Genomic DNA, 19,422 nt, shown 5'->3' with positions numbered 1-19,422 from the left:
AGTACACAAATAATTCTTCGCCCGATTAGTTCAATACTATAGTTAGTTTTTCTCTCTTTAAGACTGTTAATATAATAATGATTCCACATTTAATGAAATATTGATACAGATCAGAGCTGAAAGATAAAAGAAAACGAAAGATCTGTTGTCCCATTTTCATGTCTATCGATAGTTTCTTGCAAGTTTCTTACCCATAAGATCCTTAGAACTATTGTTGACTACTTTACTTCAAGCTTTAAATCGTTGCAGATTCTTGGCCCATGAAATCTAAAGAGGGTAAAACTTAATTTTCGTTAAACAAGTGGCAGCTGGATGTGATTAATGGATGCTGAGCTTGTTGTTGGCCCTCTCTCTCACTCTCTCTCTTTTTCGTCTTGGACACATACGGATTATTATGAAAACGCATTCGAAAATTTCATTAAATTGTTATAAATGAAAGCGAAAAAAACATTTTACCGACAAATGAAACGAGAGAGAGAGAGAGATTTCGTCTTGCAAAAATTCAATTTGCAAATAACCGAAAACTTAAATGGAAACCCGTGACCCAATACCCTAGCCATGGCTGGCCTGGGGCTAAGCTTATCATCTCTTCCGGAGTAACTACTAGATGGATTTCCTTTTTTTTGACCACTCCCAAAAAAAAAAAAAAAAAAAAAAAAGGGGGTTGGGAGAACATTTTGAATATGTGGGCAGCAATTGAATTTCGGGGTTCGTTTTCCGCTCAAAGCCATTTTTGGGTCCCTTTTTTCTGTTGGTAGATGGCAATGAATGACCATGTCTGCAATGGACTGATAACATTCAAAGCTGAAGAGAGAAAATATCGAGAGTTAAGAGCTATTACCAATTATGTGTGAGTGGATATATGGAAGGTTGATGGCCATTGAAAACGGCTTTGATCTAGCTAAGGCCTAGCAAATTAAATAGGTAAATAACCATTCATTTTGTTGCAGATTTTTATCTTAAGAAAGAAATTTTAAATTTGGCAAAGCAATATAGGGAAAAATGTAGTGAACTTTGATTCGTTTGACTATTGGTAGTATTTAATACTTATGTAAGAAGTTTAATTTATAGTTTGATTAAAAGGTTGTTATGCAATAAATGGGAATACGTCCTTCAATCTCTATAACAGTAAACTCGCTACAAGCATTATTGCTTTTTAATAGGCTAAAGTCGTGATGAGAATTCTAGATAACCTATTACTTTTTACTGCTTAACTTTTCCAAAATAGTACATCTTGGATTGAGTTTCAAGATTTTTCTAAATATTCGAAATACTTAATATAAATAAGCTACACTTAAATACTTTTTCTATAGAAAGCCAGTAGAATTTTATAATTACGACGAATATAATCAGGCCATAACTTTGCCACAAACACATTCATACCCCCTAAAATTAGGCAATACTTATTGAAGACGTAGACAGGAAGATCTAGGAACAACTGTAATTTAGAATATATCGGAGCACTCCAAAATGTTTCAAAAACTTTATTCGCATAACCTGACATTGTGACTCGCCAAAGTAATTTTTAAAATTTGGCGGTTTTCAACATAACTAGTTGACATCACTTTCCACAAAATATGTGTAACATTTTGACTCCTAAAAGTATGCCACATTGACAGAGAATTTAAGTCCTGCTTCATTTGTAATCAACTAACCTTATCTAATGTGAACCGTTTTCAACACCTCTTCCATGGTAGTAATACCATCTCCATTTTCAAAAGGGTTGACAACATTTTTACCCCATCATCCCTACCCCCATCAAGATTTTCACCCCCGCTTGTTGGATATTTTGTTTTGTTTTCTCTAAGCGCGCTGTCGTGTAAATAAAAATCACTTGATGTGATTTTTATGATGTGCCGTTAAATGATTAAACCACTTGAAATGGTCTCAAATTGTCTAACAGAGTTTTCTCCTCCTTTTTTACCCTTTCCCCCCTCCGGTTAGTTATCCCCCTTTATTTCAGGCGGGCTGTTTTTTGATCCTTAACTATCTTCATCGTCTTAGCCGGAAGTTTACGGCGCGTGTAAGTTAATTAAATGTGTAAACATGTCCGAAAAAAGGACGAAAATGTGAAAAACAATACGCAATATAAAATAAATGTTCTTACTTTTTGCTACCCTGTAAAAATTCAAAAAAGATATGTTCCATGAAAAGTAGTAATAGCTAAATGAGGGAAATATTGTCCCCGAAATTAGGCAGTTGTCTAAAAATTATTGTTTTTAACAAATCTATAACTTTTTCTATGTTTTAATATTGTCTGTAAATTGTCCTTCCTTCAAAAAGTAATTTTAATCAACAGGATTAAGTTTTTATGCTTCATTGCATACATAAGGGGGGCATTTCACAGTCCTAAATCCTGTAGACGTCCAATTTAAACACTTAATATACCTTAATAAGGAAGTCCTAACTACGTTTGAACAATTTGTAAAGTGAAGTCCAGAAATATTGGATATATTTTCAAAACAGGAAATGGAATCGCTTAAATTCTTGGAAATGCTCTTCAAGCTTTTTAATCACTTAAACTCGAATTTAAGCTAAAATGGACGGAACCTATTGTCCGTAATCAGGAAGATATCTTTATACATATGTTTACGCTTTCTGATGTCACTCTCAGAATACCCTTACGTCCTGTGTAGATCTACAGGGTGAAAAAAAAGGGATCAAAATCAAACTTTTTCCTGTGACTGGTGTTGATTTCACCGCCCTTTTCCATTTGGAAATTTTTCTGATTTGAGGGGCGAGGGTTGAGGATTTTCTTTGATATTTGTTGATGGTATTTTCTTCAAGGGTTTTTAAAAAGCTTTGCAGCTAATTGGCTAAAGGTCCTTTTTCGAGGGGTTGAAGTTTACAATCCTTGTGTTATCTCTTTAGATTCTCCCTCACATTTTTTTTTTTGCTATGCAAATTTGTCGAGCCATTTAAAATTTTTGGTCTTTGGCGGCCATTAAAATTTTTAAAATTTTCTGTTTATGTCACTCAGTGGGTGGTGGGTGGTTTTGGAAGGTGCTTGAAGGAGATTGGACAAAATTTCTTTTCTGTTTGCCACATTTCTTTTGTTTGCCTTCCCTTGTCTTGGGGCATTTCATTGTCGTCGTCATTTGTTTTTCTGCAAATATTGAACTTGCCCCAAACTTTTCAATTTTTATCCAGTCTTTCTTTGCTTTGTTTTGCCTGTTTGCGATTTTCCTATGTTTTCGCTCTGGTCCTCATTCTTTTTGTTTTGTCATATTTTCATTGTAATTCAATTGTATTTTTCTATGCTGTTGTTTTTCCAGCCAAATGTTTGCTCAAGTCGTCTTTCTTCTACTCCTGCCCCTCTAACCCGCCTTTGTATGTGGTGTCCTTGGTCTAAATCAAATTGAAATTCAAAGCATCAAATTGGCATTCAGTCACGCAGAAATTTAACATATGCTTTTGCCATATAATTTGCTCAACGACTTTTTTCCTTCAACTTTTCATTTGCTGGTCTCTAGTCAAGTATAAACCGAATCGAAACCAAAGATAACCCTAAACATCATTTAAAGTAAAAATGTAGAAACAAATAACAAGTTATCCAAACTAATTCACTTACCTTATATTGAAACTTTAATAAAACTCAATTTCCGACCATATGGATGTTTGAAAAACCAAAATTGTTAGGACAATTATTTTCTACCTTTTATCATGATGCTGAAGAATCTGTCCAAGGATCATTTTGATCTTTTTCGCGGTTTGGTTACACTATCTTTTAAGTGTGTTATTAGCAACATCTGGAAACTAATTAAATGGAAATTAATTAGAATTTTGTAACCTTTTAATGGAAATACCGTTACCGATAAAGATTTGTATTTCAATTTCGTAGGATAACGAAATTTTGATGACTTTGAATTGTCCTAATCGAGATCGAGTTTAATTGAACCTCTAAATACAAAAGTCTTTTATTATTTGGCCAGCAAAAAACTTTAAAAATTAAAATTATACCAATGTACGATACGGGAAGGCCATAAAATCCTTCTATATGAAACAACTGAAAGTCATTTAATATTAAAACATAAAAAAATTTGGTCAATATGCATGACCTCAATAATAAACCGACCATTTCTCCCTTTTGTTTCAAATAATTTGCCTACTTTATCAACTTTAAACTAGTTCGCCTTTAAATCAGTGCAAATACTTTTGAATCCAATATTAAAAGGTTTCCATTTGAACAAATTCGACCAAATCGGACTAGACCAACTTAATAAGAACTTTTAAAATTCAGCAATGAAAGTTTAGAAGAATAAAACAAATATTTAAGTAAAATATTAGGACATTAAACTTAAGATTATTATAGATTCAGTTGTTCACTAAAAATGTTACTTTTTGACTCCCTTATTTGTTTACTCTTTGACTCAGTTATGTCTTGTTCACTGCATAAGTGACTCACAGAGACTAAGTATCATATCAGATTGAGTTTTTAAATTTTATAATAATTAAATCGACAATATGGATTCGTAATCGAAATTGCATTAGTCGTTACAAACTATCGATTGCAATTAAATCAGTTTAGACAAAACAACTAAGTCAATGAAAGAATAAAAGAACTTGTTCATTCATTAAAAAGTGAATCGGTAAACTTGTCTTTTGAAGTGATCCGTTTAGCCCAACTCTAGTTGAGATAGATTTGGCAGAGCACTAACAAACCACTTCGAGTTCTTTAGATCGCCGCTTATCACCATGGCTAATTCTTTGGTAAGCTTCAAATGATGTTGATTGAAGTCATTTCGAGAGTCGGGATGAGCAATTATAAAAATTAACACTTGAGCTCGGACACGGACTCTGAAAATGGCAATAAGATGGCCAAGATCGACCTACCAAACACGTGAACTGAATACCAATAAATCAAACCCAAAAATACTTAATACTATTCATTAAGACATTTTGCTTGCACCACTTGCCGAATTATGAAATTCGAAACTACAAGCATTTTAACATCGATCGATTGGGATTGACTAGGATATACAATTTCACTTGATTCAACATTACCAAGCGACTTTAAATTAAACCCAGTCACATTTTGTCATTAACTTTAAAACTAAGAACTTAAAAATTGCGAAAATTATTAGCGCTTTTACTTAAACGAATAAAAATATAACTTAGAATTTATAATAAATAAATTTAAAGTCTATATTTTCTGAGTTTTGTTTAGTTGTTAATACCAAAGCGATAATTTTATTCTTTTTTGTTTTTTCTTTTGTTTAAATACATTTTAAGTTGGTAAGGCGTAGTGCGTAGTGTGTAGTAAGTATGTGAATTGTATTCAAGATGTGAAAGGGTTTTTGTTTTTTTTTTTTAGATGGGTGAAAAAATGCTTGATCCTGATTTTGATTCAGAGTGGGGTATATGGGGAAAGATGTTTGAGAGAGGGGGCCTCACATTTAACTGAAAGTGTTGACCTGAAAACAAGAAATTTTCACGTTAGGGAAATAATTGATTTAAGTTCAATTAAAAAGGGGAATGCAGAAATATTATTTCGATATTTTGTTTGTCGACATTAATATTTTTGTCTAAATCCATAAAAATTTAGTTTCGATTTATATGGAACATTAATTTCTTAAACAATTCAGAACAAATTAATGGGAAATTATCTAAAATATATTAACAAATATCAGTCAGATATTAAATAAATTAAACAGTTTACACGAATTGCATTTTTATAGGACACTAATCGAACAAAATGGTTAAAAACTTAAAGAAAAAATGAATTTCAACGAATTTTGACAAAAGGCGAATTTCGGACAAATCGCTTTTGCAAATATTTTAAGGAAAACTGCATCAAAAATATTTTATCCATATCGAAACCATAATTCTGCATTCCAACGATTAGTTAAGATAGAACACTTACAATATCATCGATCTTCAAGATCGAGCGTATGGTCTCGGTGGCCAAAGTGATGGCCGATGTACTGACCAGCAGCGGTTGCACCACGTTCTCGGCCAATATATCGGTAATAGCTCCCTTACGCACATTAATGCCGGCCGTTTTCTCACCCTGAGCATGACGATTTCTTAGCTCGGTGACTGTAGCAATGGGATTCAAGCCAGCATTCTCGGCCAGAGTTGATGGTATGACCTCTAGAGCATCGGCAAAGGCACGGAAACAATAGGCATCCACACCCTCAACAGTCTGGGCAAAGGCAGCCAATTGAAGAGCCATTTCAATCTCTGGTGCACCACCGCCAACAATTTGGGCACGCTTCTTCACCAAACAACGCACCACACAGAGGGCATCGTGGAGGGAGCGGGCGGCCTCTTCAAGCACCAATTTATTGGAGCCACGGCATATAATCGATACCGTACGTCCCTGATTCTGAATACCTGTTATCTTAACAAACTTATTTGTGCCACTGGATACTTCTTCAACCAATTCGGCACTGGATAGATTCTCAGCCGTGAAATGATCCAATGAGGCAATTGGACGACAATGCAAAGTCTTGCATACAAATTCAATATCCTCACGTTCCACATCCTTTACAACCAGACACTTGATTTTGTCAAGGAAATGTTGAGCCAAATCGGAGACAGCATCACTGTAAATTCATATAAAAAGTTAAAAACAATAAAAAAAATTAGAGGTTTTTAATTTTTGCCTACCGCAAAATGGATTTCTGTACTAGCAAAACATTGCAACCGGCCTTCTTGATCTGTTTCACAATGTTTAGGATGTAGGTGCGCTCCTCCTTCAGCACACGATCCATTGCAGCGTAATCCGATACAATGACATTATGATCCATCTACAAGATTGAAAAAGAAATTTTATATAAATTAAAATCGAAATTTAGTTCTTTGCAAAATATTTAAGAGATAATATCGAGCCCACTTAAAGAGTCTTTACCAAGACTAAAAAAAAAAAAAAAAAAAATTTTTATATACATATTTTTCCTTCTTAGTTTAAAGAAGTTTTTAAAAGTTGGTGGAGACTAGCATAAATATCCAAAAATAGGACGTTAGTTACTCACGTCAGTTTTTGGAGCCGAAATGCAGAATTGAATCAAGCCAATTTTTGCCTTCTCAATGCGTTTGGGTGCATTAGTTCCCGCCGAACGACTGGTAAAGACAAGACCATCCACCAGTTCGGTATCTTCGATGGTGCCACCCAAGCTGGAGATGACTTTGATGTTCTTGAGATCGACAGCTGTCTCCTTGCCCGGTTCGGTGACCTTCAGCACAGCATCGACGGCAATGGGAGCCAGAAGACTGCTTTGCTGTGACACCACCTTGGAGTTGAGGGATGTGGATGCACTTTTGATCAAAGTTTCGCGATCGTTCAACTCAATTGGTGTTGACATTTGAGTGAGAATCTCCACAGCCTTGTTCGAGCAACGTTGGAATGAGTCCGAAATGGCAGTGGGATGAAGACCCTTCTGTAAGAGCTTCTCGCAGGCTTCCAATAAAGCGCCGGCAATGACAACCACTGAGGTGGTGCCGTCACCAGCCTCCACATCCTGGGCACGGGAGAGCTCCACCAGCATTTTGGCAGCGGGATGCAAAACATTCATTTGCTTCAAAATGGTGGCACCGTCATTCGTAATGGAAACTTCACCATTGCCTGCCTGAATCATCTTGTCCATGCCGCGGGGACCCAAACTTGTGCGGATGGCATCCGAAACGGCTGAAAACACATACAAAATACTCAGAGTTAGGGATTTTTAAACGTTTTCTTGAAATTTTGACGAGAACAAATAGCTCAAAAAAAAAAAGCTAAAACGACATTTCTAATCACATGAGTAATTCTCTCACAGAAATTTCCAGACCAACAGCCGGCATTTGCATCTGACTTTTATTTGGACTAAATTATACATTGTCTGCATTATATTTCACTTTTTAATCACATCATTTTGCATTCCAGGCCAGAAATAGTTTAGCTCATTACACTAAACTTGTTTGGTTTTGCATGTTTCCTTTAAATTTGCAATTGTCGCTTACCCTTTGCCGCTTGAATGTTTGACAGGCGGACATCGGTTGGTTTCGACTTGTCTTTAAAGGTTTGGGCCTTGGGTTTGATGCCAACTGATTTAGCCTTCGGAGCCATTGTTGTGTTAGTTTTAATACAATGCTTAATTTACAATTATTTAACTTAATCGCGATACCGATTCACACAGATTAAAAAATGTCTTTAACACAAAAAATTAAATTCTCGTATGGTTAAATTTAACAGACTCCCAAATGATGCTGTTATATTAACAGACTCCCAAATGATGCTGTTGCACTTAACAGACTCCCAAATGATGCTGTTAAATTAAACATTGAAAATGTTAATTATATTTAGGATATCCCCGTCAGTATTGAAGTTCTAAAAACATTTTTGTAATCAAATCAACCACAAATTAACTGCTTTGTTAAGGGAAATACTTATAAACATTTTTGTTTTCTTCACCTTGCGCTTATTGTGCTAATATCTAATTTTTGTAGTCGGGCTAGCCACATTTTACGAACCAGAAATACGTGAAATAATTTTCGGTTTGAAAAATTTTAAAAAATACCTTAATCAGTCATTGGAGCTTGAAAAAAGAAAAATTATATTACATTTTAGTAATACTTATTGCGTTCGGTATGTATTCTAATGCCCTCAAGTTTCCTTTGTGAGAGGGAAGGAGAGGGAGGAGATCAAGCAGATGGAGCATTAAAGATGATAATAAACATTAACGATCACCTTTTGTGATAGTTTTTGGATAAGAAGACTATCACTATTTGTAAGTTTCAATTAACTCATTTAATAAGATTCCATTTTGCTTAAATAAATAAACCTAAAAAGTTGTAAAATGTTCTTTTCTCTAAAAATGCGAAACGCGCTCTTATCTGTGCTTATTTTTTATCATAATCTTTCTTAAACGAAATCCTGTGTAATAATAGCAGGTTTAAGAATCACCTCTATAAGAAGTAAAACTCATTAAGATAAAATTAAAATATTTATTGTTTAAATTAAATTTATAGTAAAGTAAAGCATCCTATTTCAACGAGCACAAGATTGGCTTTGGCTGATTTTTAGAGGCCATTTAAAAAGCCATAAACTATGAAAATGCAAGTATGTAAATCTGATATGTATGTATTTGATAAAGAGGATGTTCTTATGAACTCCCCCGCCCCTAAAGCATACACACACACATCCTTATGTATTCATGATCAGCACAAATCGGAGTCGAGTCGAGTCACTGACAGGTTATCAGCATTCGAATTAGTTTTAGGAAATGAGATTATTGATAGTGGAAGCAAATAACAAATACAACTAATCTGATTAAATGGAAATCAGTTTTAGTTGCACACAGAAAATTTCAACTAATTTTAATGTAAGAGCTGACTTAATAAAGATCGAACGAGTAAATATGCATACCGCATGGAAATTTTTAGCAATTTTTCTAAGTGTCCTGCTAATGGGAGATGCCTTCGTTGTTACGAATCCAGGTTGTGGATGTAAAACCCATAAAGGTTGTCAGAGTTTATGGTTCTGTGCACAGAACAGATCACTCCAACAGTATACAGTTGTAAGAAGAAGAGTTTATGTATATCGGTGGCAATAAAATTATAGAAACGAATAAATGGGTACTTCTAGCCGTAAATTTTAAGTTATATACCTATATACGTACATATATGTATGTATGTATTACACACTATTATCAAGAATAAAGTGTAATAAATAGTTGCTGCGATCCTTTTAAGAACTCTTCTTAAAAAACTGTTTTTTCGAAATCTTTAGTTTATCAAGGATAAAGTTATTAGATGTATTTTAATTTACGTAAATATCAGGTACCTCCAACATTGTTGAAGGAAATTATCGAAAAAATTGATAAGGTCCTTTTCAATAGTATAATCGCCTCTGGAAAGATATTATTTGTATTAGATTAGCTAAAGTTGAACTATGTATAATGCTCAGTACGTTCAAGTGTCCAGCACGGATACTGTTACAGGCGAACCCATCCGAATTGTTTGGACTAATACACATGGAAAAACAGAGAAATATATTAAAATAAACAAGCTAAAGCTAAGTAGAAAAGAATCGATGATTTCTGTAGGATGAACAGAAAACTCTAAGAAGTGTTGGAACTTGTAATCAGCCCAGAGGGCCCCACCGATAGGTTAATCTGAATCAATAACTCAGTCTAATCTATTTGGCCATTTAAAAGCATAAACATAAGACCAAGCATAAGGTTCAATTAAGAGAAGTTTAAGAAGACTTAAGCCACGAAAAAACTCTGGTGCGACTTATGAGTCACCTCAATATGTTGAGTCGTCCAAATACAAGGTAAAAGTCCGAAACTGTTATATGTCGGAAAAATATTGATGCTCTGCAACCGATATGCTTCAGAGTAAATCACTTTGTGTAACCATTTACATAACATGGAGGTCGTGAGGATTTCTTGGTCCGTCTCTGGTCTAAAGGACAGGTCAATAGGGTGAAATCTTATCAGACACATGGTCCTCGTCCAGAAGATTGAGGGCGAGTACATTGTCAAGGATTTCCAGTCTGGAGCAGTGCCGAATGCAATTTTCTAAGGACGGGATGTTGAGATCTCTGTGAAGGACTGAGCTAGAATGGCTTAGAAAGGCCCTACAGCAAACGAATACTTACGATTCGGGCTGGCAAGTATTCATTTTTAATTTATTGTGATATTTGTAAAAAATTTAGTTTATATTTGTTTCATAGAAAGTAAAATATACACATTTGGTTAAATTAATTTAGCGAAAAGCGCTATCCGATACAAAATGATACAAAAAGCATAAGGAGAAAATGTTGCAAATATTAAACTCGAAAAAATCGAAAAGAAAAAGAAATAGCCATTCCAAAAACTATGTCTGTATGTGTTTAATTCAAACAAAAATTTCGGTTGAAAAATAATTCCAAGACAGAACAAGACAGCAAGTCCTTTCAGTCCTGAAACTAAATATTTCTATATAATACAAATTTAATTTAATATTTCATTTATGTTTTTAATACTTACGCTTAGTGGTGGAAATAAAGGGTATGTGGCGGTTCGCCCAAAGAGCATATAAAGTCACACAGCCACAAATAGTTCGGAGCCATCTAGTTAAAGTATAATGCCCTGAATAACTCTCAGATCGCCAATTCCTCAATTTGTAATGAGTCAATAAAGACTCGATCACTAGGGACCAAACCTGAAGCAAGTAAATGTCATGTTTTAATAACAATAACTAAAAAATCATATACAAAAATTTGTATTTGTATTGCTTAACCGAAATGGACAAGGTAGTTTCTAACTATCTGATTATTAACACTAATCTAATATGATAATAAAATATGAATTAAATACCACGTCAATGTATATACATATATAACAAGTGATTCTATCCGGCTGTTCGATCGAAGACAAATGCATTAGTATACATACATATGTACATATGTATATCTTTATCTAACAAACAATATTTGTGCTTATAAATCTTTGTATATTATGAAATAACTTATCAAAAAACTTATCGTATCCTGTCTTAACATTTTGTCGGATAAAGATACATAAATGCGTACACTCTTGTTCATCATTCTACGGATGCATATATGTATGTACATACATATTCATACATACATATATGTATATGCATCTATATATATACATATATGTATGTATCTACATACATCGTTTAAAAAGATTGTCAAATCAACCAATTAAATATTTTGAACTAAAATTTATATATAATATTTCTGTACTCACTCCTATATAAATCAACCACGTAGGGTTGGGACTATCGTGTGACATTTTTAAGTTTGTTGTGAAATCTTTGTTGTCGAATAGCGTACTAGATATATGAGCTCATGTCTCATATATTTATATGCACCGCTAATGATGGTAAAAATGTATTTTCATTTAGAAAACAACTATCGATTAGTCTGCGATAGGTAAATACAGTGAACCCTCGGTTATCGAACAAAACTTCGAATGCTAAATAATTTCAATAGATGTTAAAACGGTCCCACAATAATGTGTATTCGGGTTTTCCCCTATTTCGTTGCTAAATGCAGCTAAAAATCTCCTTTCACTTACACATTTGTTCGTTATCCGCAATGTTTGTTAAACGAGAGTCCACTGTAATTGCTCTTATTTGGTTATTTAGGTATGTCTTATAAATGTGATTCCCCTTTCTATGACAGTACTTAGAGATGAAAAAAAACTAAAGACAACAAATTTGAAAATATCGATACCTTGTGACACCGAGCGATTTTTCCCCAGCCCTAGTCGGTAAAACTAAATTTAAAACTTTATAGAAATAGTAAGTACAGAGACTCAAAGCGAACAAATTTATGATTTAAATTAAATTAAAGGTTAAGTATTAGACGAATTAAAATTGAGTGGGGCTTAAAATATTTAAGGTCAAATATTGAATCATGAAATGGAATGCGCTTAAACTAATTAAGTAAAATAATTTAAATAAATAAATTAAATTTCTATTTGCCCGAACTTAGGTATACTGGGCTGTAGGTGGAACTTCATCCGGTCCAATTTCGATTTTCTGCAATACACCCATATTGGGTATTTTATCAGAGTTAATTTGGGCAGTGACCTCAGTGAACAGTTTATCCCATTCCCAAAGATCATCGGCCTCGTCCAGACTCTCCTGGGGCTGCAGACAACGGGTTAATATGGACAGATCCACATCCTCTATGGCCGAAAAGGCATTCTGTGACAACAGATCGGAACTGAGTTCCTTGAGTGTCACCGATCTGTTGACACTGACTCTATATACATAAGAAAATTTATTTTATCTAGTGATGACTATCGTGTAAAATTCAAGCTTACGAAGTTGGCTCAACAATTTCATTGAGCATTATCTCATCTTTGACATCATCCAGATCTGGTATGACGGGAATGTCGTCTGTGGGTATTGAACTGGTTGCCGATCTTGTCTGTTGGAAACGTTCGCTGGTCGAGGATGGACAAAAAGAATCATTTTATGGAGATAAATTCTTAAATTTGATTGCAACTTACTCATCAAAAGAGTTCTTTTTGGATCTGAAATGAAGATATATGAATTTTTAATTTACAAATTTATAGAATCTCACCTACCGTAAACCCTTTAAGCCTGAATCGGCCCATCCCCCCTGAGATTCGTCTTATGGGCGGACGTTTTGAATTCGAATCGAATTCATTATTGTAAGTCGAAGGAGTTGAGGCAGGACTTCGACTGCTGTTGGTTGTCGTATCGTGAGCCTGTATATCGAGGGTTATATCTATGGATATATCCTTGTCCTTGGAATTGCCACTGGACGAGGCAGTTTGTTGCTGCTGCTCCTCCTTGAGAACATCGCGACTTTTGGATCGTCGTCCCTTACGTGCGGTTGTCTATGTTAAGAAATTAATAAATTTTGATATTGGTTTTCAGTTCAATTCAATTATTTACCTTTCTAATTGTCATTTTTAGTTCTTCAGCCCAATCCATGATTTATTTTTGCTTTGTTGACGTTTTCCATAGATGTGTTGGTTGCCCTGACAACGATCGTTTTCTAGAGATGACACTATCGATTACTTAGCAAATGTGCAGCATAAAATGATTTCAGAGTCTTTCAAATTAAGCTAAAAATGGGTATTTTTGGAATGGCAAATAAAACAAGAACTTTTAAGTTGATTTGTCATGTAAGGAATTATCAAATTTTTGCATATATATTTAAAAAAAACAACTTGATAAGATTTCAAAAAATTGTTCCATCTATAAGAAACCAGCAGATGTGAGCTGCAATCAGTGCTGCCAACTTGTTGACAACTGTGTAAACTAACAGCATCATTTGCGAGTACTGTTAACATAACAGAATTATTAAAACATATCGATAAGTCCCGCCAAATTTAGAATTTCGAACAATTCCTTTCGTCGTTTCGTTTTCTTTTTCTGTATATTCGCGTGTGTCTGTGTCTAATTTAAATAACCTAAAACTAAGCAAGTTCTACGCCTCCACAAATGGACAGTGCTTGGCAAACGGCACATCTATGCAAATACATCCACGAGCGCTGTAGAAAAAAAAGAAATAAAAATTTAGTTAACTGTTAAATGAAATATTTCCAATTGACTTACTCGTCTGGGGCATCGTTGCCTATGTGATATTCCCGCAGCAGTGAGACAAATTCAAATGGATTCACTTTCCCACTCACCGGCAATCTCTTGGGACCACTCAAATGGACACAGCCATTGGGACATGGAACTCCCACGAATTTCTTGTGCTTAAACGTTGCCGTGGCCAAATAGCATATGCTCAGAAAGTGTGAGCAACGCGATCGCCGAATGGGATGGCCCTTGCAAAACGGTTGCACCCGACCGCCGTTTATACAGTAATTGAGATGTCCTGTATTATCCTCCTGACCCAAAAATCCTGCATTCGTGTGCAGCACCTGAATAACGCTCGCATCGTCGGGCGATAGACGAAACTTGGTCGACTTCTTTCGTTCGATTAGTGGTCGTGCTGGATCCAGTCCGATTATGCGATATTGTTTCTTGGTCAAATGATTCGATATCATTCCGCATATGTGGGCGCCCAGTGAGTGGCCCACACAGGTGATTTTCTCACGTGAAGCACCGTAATGGGTGAGATAGGAGTAAACTTGCGCCGTGCATTGGGCAGTTAAACGAGTGTTGATCAGTGAATGAAGGTAGCAGGGATAGCGGGTCAAAGGTCTCCAGTCCACAGTGATCACATTAAAGTCCCTTGACAAATAAGCTACAAAAATTACATATTAGCCAACAAAAACGATTTGATTTGGCGTATAATAAGATTTCGAACTCCGTTTTAATGGACATAAAAGATATCCAGAATTGTTGTCTATCTTTCTTCACTCACTTACCATCCCTTAGGAATTGAAGATGCTTATCAATGGCCGTTCCATTAAAACCATGCACGATGAAAACTGTTTCACGATGTTTACTAAAACCACCTTGATACAAGCTCATCGGATTTTGTATATTCAATGCTATGCCACGACGTGGACCATGTCTGAAATAGAGAAAATAAGAATAAAATGTAAGTAATAAGTTGGTTTAAATATTTATCGATAATATTCATTTAGGTCTAATAATAAGATACTTTCTAAGGGACAAATTATTCTTGAGATTTTAAAATAGAAATATCGGATTTAAAACTCTTTTATTTCTAATCCCCTAATCCCCCGTGAAGCGAAACCAAACGGAAAGACTCAATTCTAATCAAAATTTATAATATTTATTTGCTTTAATGCAAATTTAAGTTATATCTTATCAATACAATGACAAAGCCATGCAAATTCTCAACAAAGGCTTGAAAAATAAAGAGACAGAGCTGTCTTTTACTATAAAAATAAAACAAATCATCGTAGTTAGTCAATCGAATGGCAAGTCTGATTCAAGTTTTCTGATAATTCTATGAATAAATGAATACTTTTTCTTTGGGTCAAAGAGAAAGTTTTTTCGCCTTCTTTTCGCTTTTTTAATTTTACCCAAAGTTAGGCAAGTTGAGCAATTTTTCCACCAATTTTATTGGTCAGTGTGTCGTCAACATTAAAATGAAAAAAAACTTGTGTAACCACACAAGGATATGCCGAAAAATATATAAATATGGGCAATTAATGGGCGGGCCAACTAGTTTTTTTTCTCTGTCGAAGTGCGGACTGAACGAGAATTATGAAGAAGCCACAATGAGAAAGAGGGGAGAGGTAAGCGAAGACACATTTTGTAGGCCATTTCGCTTGGAGCAGCGAGCTTAAAGTCGGTCATCGATGACATCAATTGGCAAATATAAAATGCTTTGGCCAAGAGCCGTTTAACTCGTCTGGACACAGGAGGCATGATTCTCACCTCCTCCTCCTGCTACTGCTGGCATGCCTTCTCCTCGTCGTTTTATTTGTTGCTCAAGTTCAGTTTAAACAATGCTGTTGCCGCATTGTGTTTTTTTGGTCTCGACAAGTTCAACTAATTGTGACGGCAGTTACATGATTTGATTGGTAAGAAACGATTATAAAACAGTTGATCTTATATGTTCGTTTGTATAGTGGCAGTTCATTTTGAAAACGTGTTCAGCTAACACCTTTATTCTGGCAAAAAGTTGGCTTTGATTGTCTCCGCAAATAAATAAACTTTGTTGATTTCATTTCCGTTAGACTCTTGACGGATGACAAAAACTGTTGGCCTTGTTGCCAATCATTTACGAGGACAGTGAAAGAAAGTCAAACAATTTGTTGTCCATCGACTTTGTTTCTCTATCATCTTTTGATAAATGTCACAAATCTTTATTTAACCTATATATTAGTTCACACTGAAATATTTAACAGTATCAAACAGCTTTGGTAAAGTTTTCGAACGGTTTTAGAAAAATTAAATTTAAATTCTTTTATATTATTCAATTAATTGTTATTGAATACTAGAATAGACCTGTTTATCATGGAAGCCTAACTTGAGTGCTTGAGAACTTCTTATAGCAAATTAGTAAACCGATTTGTTTAAAACAAGTTCAACATTTCCGTTTATTACTCGTAAGATTTCACTGTTTTTTTAATTTCAATTGAAATTCTGGTTTGGTTGGTTTTATTTATAAATGTTTTATGAATTTTGTCCGATTCTTGCATTAATTTGAGGCTGTTCAAATTATTACGACTTTAGTCAGGTCCGATTAAACCTCTCGATATCCGAATTGCTGCCTAGATTTACTTCCTCTTCCAAATAAAATTGGTTAATTGATTGATTATTAAATCAGTTCATAAATAACTTCTATCTTTAACCTTTTGAAAAATGTAAATAGATTGGAATATTTATAACGGTAACTTATTAGCAATTAAGAGTCAGAAGTTTAAGTAACTCAGTTCTTAAAATGAAGGAAATTTGCCCCTTGTTGTATGCAATTTTGCGTCTTTTGAAGCATTCGAAGATATTTTGGAGTGTGCTTAAATAACAATCTTTGAAGCAACTTTTGTTGATAGAATCCTTTTTAAATTGCAAGGCATACGAAAAGTTATAAATTGGTTGAAAACATGAATATCATATTGCATACTATGAGGGGCAAATTTCCTCCATTTTACAGCACCTCCTATGGTTTTAGTCCTGAAGACTTAACAAAAATAATTTTCAAAGATAGCCAAAACTATCATGGAGTGTGTAGATCAAGAGAATCGTAGTTTAACCCAGGGGCTCTCAAATTGGTCTGTTTTTTATTTTTGATTTCACACTTCTTAATTTTACAACTTCAATTTCTTTGTCAATCTAATGAATTGGCAAATCGATTAATCTTTTTAGGACCAGTGTTGTTGTTAGGCAACATTGTCTGTATGTGTTTAAAAACACATTGTTAAGTTTTTATTTTAAATTTTTCTTATTTATGCTTTGTCTTTAGGCTACAGACCATTATGATTTTTCGATTATCCTCAAACACTTCTAGCAGCAAATTTGACACCATTTCGTAATGTTAACTGTTTAATTAGTTTAACTAAGATCTATGTAATCATTCCACTAGTCACTTTGACTTACGGTGCATATAACCGATGCTCAATGTAGGGACTCGGGCAAAAGTTTTTGTCACGTAAAAAGCATTGTACCACATTCAAGTCCAATGCTCCGCTATTGATTAGGTTTTTCCAATCCATTTGGTTAATCAGCAAGGTTTGGGCATCTGTTGTATGTAGGACAAGAAAACACAATGAAATATAGGATCGTGATTCGTGATCTTGTGATAGCAATTGTGGGTGAGCGATGTCAACTGTAACTGACGGGCTGCAATTGTTGTTGGGATTTTTGCATAGGGTTTTCACCTCAAATTTTGTTTTTCTTTTACTCTGTTACTTTGCTCTGCTTTATACCTTTGGCAATGAGTGTGAAGAAGCTGAACACGATTAGTTGTTTCATTTTGTTTTTTTTTTTTGTTTTGCTTTTGTTTTTTAATTGGCCGGTTCCACTAGATTTATGTTTGTATGTGTGATAGGAGTCGGTAGGCACTTTAATTATATATGATATACTTATTACCGGATTAGGATAAGAGATAGTTGTTTTGGTTTTTCTCTCTTGTTTTTATTTTGCTTTTTGGTGTTTGTTTGCTAAAATCATTGAAGTTATTTGTTTATTAATGTGATAAAGTATTTAAAAAAATTAAGCGATGAAAATGCGTGATATAAAACACTTCATTAATGTTAATTCAAAATTCGTTAATTGAAAAATAATAAACTAAAAGGATTTTCGTATTTGAAAACAAATTGAAAAAACTTTCGTGAAACTATTGGAAAACATTAATAATATTGAAATATTTTGAAAATGTTTTAGCATTTAATTTAAGATTACTAATTTGAATAGAAGAATAAGTAATGAACCAATGAACCAATTACCTATATTAAACATTTTTAGATTTAAAATTGCTATTTTGGAAAATTTCATATTGATTTTTTGAATGCTTTTAATCATAATCACAATTATTAATATTAGTTTTTAAAATGTGATGCTGTCATGTTGACTTTTAGAGTGAAAAATTTGCTTTAAATTTTGTATTAACATTTTTTAAACACTTAATTTTTTACTTTACTTTTGTATTGTATATTAAAAGATGTTGCTGAATGGTTTAATTTGTTATTGTTATTTGTTATAAGTTTTTTCTCCTCAATATTTATTTTTGATCTCTTTTTGGCCATAGAATTTGTTATTTCAAGTATGAAAATTTGTTGATTGATAATCTTGTTAAATTTGATTTTGCATTAACCTTTAATTTGAATATTTTTGTTATTTTTATGGCTTTGAAATGTTTTTTATAAACTTTTATAAAGTATATATCATACAATTAATATTTTTCCACTAATTAAAAATAGAAAATTTAACTTTTTAATTAATGTATATTTATTTTGTGTTTGTTTTGCTTAGATTTTCTAAAAAACGATGACTGTAAAGGAATTTTTAAAATTTTTTTTGTTAATTTTTTAATTTTGTCAATTTTTTTTTTTGTTACTTGGATTTCCGTTTAGTTTTCACATTTTGTTTTTTAAAAGCGCTCATTATTCAATTTAATTGAACTTCTTGTGAATGTCACTTGAATATTTTGCAATTTTCCACATTTTCTTTTTCGTCTTTTCCTCACTAATCACAGGCTTTGAAGAAACATTTGCAATTTCCCGTTTTCTGCTAGTTATTATAATCCTTGCGACAACCACGACGACGCATCCGGACCTGACTCTAGCTAACGTCTTGCTCAATCGGACGACGCGGAACAAATGCAGAGGCTGCAAATCGCAGAAGCCGAGCAGAAGCGTGAAAATCGCGACCAAAGAAAATGCAGCTGACGTCAACTGAGGCAGCAGCAGCGTAAATGGCAGCAGACACAAAAAATTGGCTGTAGAATTTCGCTGCCTTGGTCGCTGCTGCTGACTGCCGACTGCCACCTGTTGCCTTGACTTTAGTTTTGCGTTTGCTTTGCTTTTGCTTTTCTATTGTTTATTGTTGTTATTGTTGTTGTTATTGGTGGTGGTG

At 34.0% G+C, this 19,422-nt stretch overlaps 3 protein-coding genes and 1 long non-coding RNA gene across 5 annotated transcripts; all 4 read right to left on the bottom strand.

The window, feature by feature from the left end:
- Nucleotides 1-5,148: 5,148 nt before the first annotated feature.
- Nucleotides 5,149-8,180, bottom strand: CCT4 (chaperonin containing TCP1 subunit 4). The gene is made up of 5 exons (XM_068295367.1): nt 7,945-8,180; nt 6,978-7,630; nt 6,613-6,752; nt 5,864-6,548; nt 5,149-5,414 (listed from the first exon to the last, which is right to left on the bottom strand). The coding sequence occupies exons 1-5, from the start codon at nt 8,048-8,050 to the stop codon at nt 5,397-5,399; spliced, it is 1,602 nt and encodes a 533-aa protein (XP_068151468.1). The 5' UTR covers nt 8,051-8,180; the 3' UTR covers nt 5,149-5,396.
- A 2,446-nt stretch (nt 8,181-10,626) lies between these two features.
- On the bottom strand, nt 10,627-11,838 carry LOC137580968 (uncharacterized). Of its 2 annotated transcripts, none has more exons than XR_011033045.1 (3): nt 11,685-11,838; nt 10,956-11,130; nt 10,627-10,904 (listed from the first exon to the last, which is right to left on the bottom strand). It is a non-coding gene; the product is annotated as an uncharacterized lncRNA (long non-coding RNA). The 2 variants fall into 2 exon arrangements; XR_011033044.1 differs by having other exon boundaries at nt 10,627-10,894.
- Nucleotides 11,839-12,216: 378 nt separating this feature from the next.
- IFT43 (intraflagellar transport 43) lies at nt 12,217-13,467 on the bottom strand. The gene is given in 6 exon segments (XM_068295117.1): nt 12,217-12,706; nt 12,768-12,890; nt 12,957-12,980; nt 13,035-13,069; nt 13,071-13,310; nt 13,369-13,467. Coding segments are annotated over 6 exon segments (738 nt in total). The 5' UTR covers nt 13,408-13,467; the 3' UTR covers nt 12,217-12,429.
- A 339-nt stretch (nt 13,468-13,806) lies between these two features.
- LOC137581291 (phospholipase A1) lies at nt 13,807-19,049 on the bottom strand. The gene is made up of 6 exons (XM_068295499.1): nt 18,905-19,049; nt 17,775-18,008; nt 17,446-17,587; nt 14,799-14,947; nt 14,035-14,674; nt 13,807-13,970 (listed from the first exon to the last, which is right to left on the bottom strand). The coding sequence occupies exons 2-6, from the start codon at nt 17,818-17,820 to the stop codon at nt 13,907-13,909; spliced, it is 1,041 nt and encodes a 346-aa protein (XP_068151600.1). The 5' UTR covers nt 17,821-18,008; nt 18,905-19,049; the 3' UTR covers nt 13,807-13,906.
- Nucleotides 19,050-19,422: the final 373 nt, after the last annotated feature.

This window comes from Drosophila tropicalis, unplaced genomic scaffold (assembly GCF_018151085.1).
Source record: "Drosophila tropicalis isolate 14030-0801.00 unplaced genomic scaffold, ASM1815108v1 contig_845, whole genome shotgun sequence".
NCBI classification, from domain to species: domain Eukaryota; kingdom Metazoa; phylum Arthropoda; class Insecta; order Diptera; family Drosophilidae; genus Drosophila; species Drosophila tropicalis.
The sequence above is the reverse complement of the archived record's forward strand: the minus strand, read 5'-3'. Positions and strand labels throughout refer to the sequence as shown.